The following is a 6,000-nucleotide window of genomic DNA, read 5'->3' on the forward strand; positions in this document are numbered from 1 at the left end:
ATTTAAATGTTATAACCTATTGAGTAAGGTCATAACCCTTCATATTAGATATATATGAAAGATGCCTATTGAACTAAAATATGTCTATTGACCAAAAATGTGCCTATTGAATGGAATGTCTATTGAATCAAAATGTGCCTATTGACAGAAAATGTGTCTGTTGAATGAAAATATGTCTACTAACAAAAAAAAGTGCATATTTAATAAAAATGTGCCTATTGAAGGTGGTCATAATCCTTTGGCAATAAATAGTAGTTCATATTCATTTGGTAACTTTTTCTTAATTTCTTTTCTTTCATCTTTTTTAAAAATACAAAAGAAATTGTGAATCATCTCCAAAATAGTTATTTGTAGAACCCAATAAACTTGATTGTATATGTGCTTGTTACTTTGAAGTAGTTCGTTCATTGCCATAGAAATTAATTATCCAATCAGATTTTTGGCATTTCATTCAATTTTTCATAACTCGTTTCCTCTTAATTGTATGATCAGTTGATTAATAACTTCAATTTTGAAATAAAATAAAATAAATAATTATGGGTACATGCATAAAAAATAACATATATATTGCACATGATTACTTAAAGTAAACTTAACTCAACTAATCTTAATTAACTACACTACTTATTAAAAAAAATAATAATAAAAAAAAACTAAAAATTAAAAACCCTCAAAAATTCTATACGTTTGATCTCTCTCTCTAAACTATTACCCAGAAGGCCGAAACCCAGCTCCAACCAATCACCCATAGCCTCCTATCTCCACCGCCGGCCGGCCAGCCCAAATCCTCCTGTATCCACCGTCGGCCAACCTCAAATCTTGTACTGTCTCCACCGCCGGCCAACCTCAAATCTTGTACTGTCTCCACCAACCTCAAATCTTGTACTGTCTCCACCGCCGGCCAACCTCAAATCTTGTACTGTCTCCACCGCCGGCCAACCTCAAATCCTCCTCGGTCTCCACCGCCGGCCAACCACCTCAATCCTCCTCTGTGTCCACCGCCGGCTCACTCAGTCTCCGCCGCTTCACCGGTTAGAACTAAATTTCCTTTTTAATTCCTGTTGTTTTATTCATAGATAACTAAATTTACTTTTTTAATTCCTTCAAGAACTGAAGAGGATTTGCTAGCTGGTTTTTTTTAAGTTCAGTTGAGGTTTCAATCTGATTCCTCATCAGCTCTCACTTTCTTCAATTGGGTCAAGAATGATTTAAGTCTCAAACTGTCAAAGTCATTGTTGTATGAGTGATAGGAAATGGGGTTTGCCTGGATAGTTTTACTTGTCGAGTTGTTGTGGAAGGACCTAGAAACAATAGTAAGTTGCTTTCAACTTTGAAATTGTTGTCAGAGCTTCAGGGATTTGAAATTCCTATTTTTGCTGACTTTTATGAATATCTAGTGGTCAAACTGTGTGAAGAGAATCGGCCAATTGCCGCTAGAAGTCTTCTGGAAAGAATCTCTCAGACTCTCAGTATGGTTATGTGCTTGGCCAAGAACCTAGTGAATAACTCTGGGAAAGTTAATGCTTAGCTATCAACCAGTGCTTGCATCTTGTGCAATTATTTTGCTTTTGACATTTTCTTTTGAAGCTACAATCAAAATTTTTTAAACTTTATTTTCTACCTTTTTATTCTATTTTTGAATTGAAACAAATCTAAAGGGTGTTGGAGAGATCCTATATTCTATTTAAAAGTATTGTTTCATAGTCTGCAAAAGGAGAAATTTTTTTGAACCTTTTTCTAGTCTGTCATCTCAAAAGAACTTGTCTATTTTCTTATGGGTACAATTAGAAGTCAGTTTTCATAAGATTAAAAAATAATAGCTTATATATTTGCTGTTCACAGGTGGCAAATTTGAATTTTTCTGGCTCCTTCTTACTATCTCTCATGTCAAGTTTCATGTATAACTAAAGAATGAGTTAAAATCTATGCTTAATTTTCAAGTCAAGAATGTTTTTTTTTTTTTGGTTTCTCTCTTTTTGCACAGCAACCATCACTGACAACACTGAATTCAAGAGCTTATACAGACAGAATAACTCTGTTTCTGTTCATTCTGCACATGGTTGCTGCTGTTGGGTTAGTTTGTTTTCTTATATTCAAGGGAATTCAAGGCCTAATACAAGCGTCAGAATCTATTAAAATGAAAGAGAAAAGGGTGTTGCAGTTTTATCTGCCACAAGTTGAAGCCGCATCTGTTTTGAGCATTACTCTTGCATTGGAATGGCAAAAGGCAGTCAGGGAATGGGCTTTATTTATGGTTCATTTCATACTATGGAGCTCTTTTGTAATGTCCCTATTTGTTGGAATTCTCCTTATTTGCTTCCAAAAACCTGCCACTGAAGGCACTGGAGTCTATTTTATTGCCTTTGCAATTGGCAATGGATTGGATGCTTGTTGGGTCACAACGTGAATTAAGTTTTGTTGTAAGATCTTGATGAAAGCACTTGAGCCAAGTATTTTTGTCTTTTACCTGAGTGGTACAATTTATTATTAAAATGGTTATTTCTTATCTGCTAGTGCAGTAATTTGAATTTCTTTGACAATTATGTGGCAGAGGCATTAGCTTGGAAAGTTGAGATGGTGCATAAAATTTAAAACCCAATCTCACTGCATATAGAGCTTATAATAGATTGCTTGTGTAAAATAAACAAAAGTATGGAGGGTGAATATGTAATGAAAGAACTAGTTAAATTTGGTGTGCCACCTGATATAGCAATATGCAAGGTATTAACAAATGGATACTGCAAGGAAATGGATATCAATAGAGCAGAATTTTTATTGGGATTCTTTGCCAGGGAATTTCAAATCTTCCATACTGAAAGTTACAATACACTTGTGGTAAACTAGGACTGCAGAACAAGTAAAACTAGGACTGCAGAACAAGTGGTACCATTTTGAACCACAAACATATCTCTCACAATAGCTAAAATAAAGTCAACCTAAACTATATTCCTCCTCACATGACAATATGATTAGTATGGAATCATCAATCTGCCAATGGTCTAACCATTAAAAATAGTCTTCAATATGCCAATGGCATCACAATAAAAAATACTTAAAGGTTAACAATTTGCCAATAGTCTAACAATAAAAAATAGTCTTCAATCTCGAACAAATAAAACTGCACAGTCTTCAATCTCCATCCAATAAAGTTGCACCCTAACTCCAACCTATTTAGTGCTTTTGCCAAAATGGTGCTCTTCTTGGATAACATAAGAAGTAGTTGTTGAAACCTGAAAACAATTGCAAAGAATAATTGTCACGTAGACTATAAACAAATTTATGTGCCTACAAGATTGATATATTACAGTGGAATGTAACAAATCTTACTTTATTTAGGCTTCCAAGTGATTCAACTTGTCTCGCCTCACAAGCTTTTTTTTGTAAGCCACTGGCATGTTTTTAGCATCTGTTGTTTTGCTTCGAGATTTGCCATTTTTCTTCTCTAATGCAGATTTCAATCTTCTCTTTGGACGCCCAATAGTAGGTTTTGTTTTAATCCTATGTATGCTATCACCTTGTAAAACATCTGCAGTAACATCACCATGGACCTCTATGCAACTCTCCATATTATTCGAATGACATTTTTTTCTAATCTCTTGCAAATCCCTCATTAATTTTTCAAAACATTCTTTGGTATGTTCATACATTATCTCATTCTTTGCTGCAAGTGTGGAAATTTCACGAGCATTGTGGCTTAAATGAGAGTAGCGTTTTCCTATCGACTTATGAGCATTACCTTTAATATCAATGCCATGATAGTCCTTGATAGAACCAGCCCTTGCATCTTGCGTCCATCTTTTCAATACATATTGGATGGGAAGTCTTTTAACATTTTTATGTTCAAGAACTTTCAAAGCATGGGCACAAAGAATTCCTACAAAGCTGAACTTCTTGCAACTGCATTCCACCGTTGTAGTTGACGCTTCATATTTAACTAGGTGCTCTTGAATTCTTTGACTATATTTGACCTTGTATTTTGTGATAGTATCAGATTTATTAGCCTTGTAAATAGTACAATCAGCAATCTTCATATATTCATCTTGAAACATTTGAAAAATTTCTGGGGTGTACAGCTCTACAACATGTCTCAACATCTCTACATTAGATTGTAAAATCGGTTTTGTTTGCCTCATTTTGAACTCTGCCTGTAGTTCTTGATGTCTCTTATCAACCAAAACTCTAGAGTAATGTCCTGAAAAGCACACACAATCGTGTTTTGGTTTCAAGTATTTCTTCAACACATTGTTTATTGACTCACTACGTTGGGTGCTTTTCATATTAGCAGTGAACATATGTCAACCATATACCATAGACGATTTTTCTTTCACATCAAATATGCTACACAACCATTTATTATCAGTAAGACCATATTCCTTAAGCATATAATCCCATGAAACAAGCCATTCATCTTCATCTTCATACTCATACAAACAATCACTAAAATCATTTGCAAAATGCTTAGATGAATGAAATACATGATGTAGATTCTTAGCAGCATTCTGATAAATATGCCATACACACAAACGATGATTAGATTTAGGAAATACCTCTGTTATTGCTTTAGCCATTGCAGCAGATTGATCTGTAAGTATAGTTCTTGGCTGCTTTCTTGACATTGCAGGTAAAAAAGTTTCAAACAACCACTTAAATGACTCTATAGTCTCATCATAAAGTAAGGCTGCACCAAAGATAATTGATTGTTTGTGGTGATTAACCCCAACGAATGGAGCAAAGGGACGATCATATCTATTTGTTCGATAAGTTGTGCCAAAACAAACAACATCTCCAAAGTGCCCGTAATCAACTATTGATTTAGCATCAACCCAAAAAATGTTCATGATTTGACCATCATCATCAACTTGTATTGAATAAAAATAAGATGGATTTGCCGATTGCATCTTATGAAAGTACTCCATCATAGTAGGTCCATCTCCTTTCCTCAAAGCCATCCCCCTCTCATTATGTACATGATTTTTATAGTCAACATCCATAAACCCAAGATTTTCACGACACCCAGCTTGCATGCTCAATAATTCAATGGTTTGTTTAATTGATATTCCAGACCTCTCTGCATCATTTGCAATGGCTTTTTGAGTAGATGAAATTTTTCTCTTTAATCTTAACATATGTTTCATTGGCGAAGGAACAAACTCATGATTATGTTGACCATGAAAAGAAACAACATGTAACATACCATCCTTTTGAAGATGACAGGTCATCTGTGCTAAACAACCTGTTCGTGAAATTGGACGACGATAAGATGCATTTTTGCGATGTTTGTCAACAGCTCGTTCACCCTCTTTTGAGCAACTAAATGTTCTCCTTATAATTTGCCCCGCATTTCCTCGCTTTACAAAATGTTCCCGTACACTAAAGCCAGTTCGGTGAGCATATTCTTTGTAAAATTCATATGNATGAGATTTCAATTGCAACAATACATAATTCATGTGAGATTTTTTTTTTTTTTTTTTTTTTTGAGAATCTATAATTCACGTCAGATTAAATTCAATAAAGATTTGGTGTAAAAGTTTTACGGACAAAATTTAGGTACAAAATTGGTTGTAGCCTTATGCTACAAACTCACTTAATAAAATAAATATTATTCATATTTTGAAAATCTAACCATTGAATTGCATGTTTTTTACACTCTTAATACATATATCAAATTTTGTGTCAATTGAATATTATTTACTATATAATCTATAAACTTATATTTTATGCATAATTTTAAATTATAAATTACAAAAACTTGCAATTTAAAAATTTATTGATGACATAGTTATTGATTTTTAATTTTATTGAAATTTTGCAAACATGAAGGATATAAGAAGAAGATGTAATCCAATGGTGGATTTGTCAAAATTCACCTCCAATAAAAAAATATTGAGTGAGTTTGTAGCCTAACACTACAATCGATTTTGTAGCAAAATTTTGTCCAAGTTTTACACCCTCTAGTCTAGTAGTATAAATTTACATCCGGTGTACCATGTAATTTCAATG

At 33.7% G+C, this 6,000-nt stretch overlaps 2 protein-coding genes and 1 long non-coding RNA gene across 3 annotated transcripts; 1 reads left to right on the top strand and 2 right to left on the bottom strand.

Moving 5' to 3' along the window:
- Positions 1-672: 672 nt before the first annotated feature.
- On the top strand, positions 673-2,506 carry LOC112000125 (uncharacterized). The gene is made up of 2 exons (XR_002881683.2): positions 673-1,031; positions 1,985-2,506. It is a non-coding gene; the product is annotated as an uncharacterized LOC112000125 (long non-coding RNA).
- An 826-nt stretch (positions 2,507-3,332) lies between these two features.
- Positions 3,333-4,133, bottom strand: LOC112000132 (protein FAR1-RELATED SEQUENCE 5-like). The gene has a single exon (XM_024032241.1). The coding sequence runs from the start codon at positions 4,131-4,133 to the stop codon at positions 3,333-3,335; it is 801 nt and encodes a 266-aa protein (XP_023888009.1).
- Positions 4,134-4,295: 162 nt separating this feature from the next.
- LOC112000134 (protein FAR1-RELATED SEQUENCE 5-like) lies at positions 4,296-5,447 on the bottom strand. Its single transcript, XM_024032242.2, has one exon. It carries the CDS (start codon positions 5,445-5,447, stop codon positions 4,296-4,298), a length of 1,152 nt encoding a protein of 383 aa, XP_023888010.2.
- Between the last annotated feature and the right edge of the window lie 553 nt (positions 5,448-6,000).

Source organism: Quercus suber, unplaced genomic scaffold (genome assembly GCF_002906115.3).
Source record: "Quercus suber isolate HL8 unplaced genomic scaffold, Cork oak 2.0 scaffold_140, whole genome shotgun sequence".
In the NCBI taxonomy this organism is placed as follows: Eukaryota; Viridiplantae; Streptophyta; class Magnoliopsida; order Fagales; family Fagaceae; genus Quercus; species Quercus suber.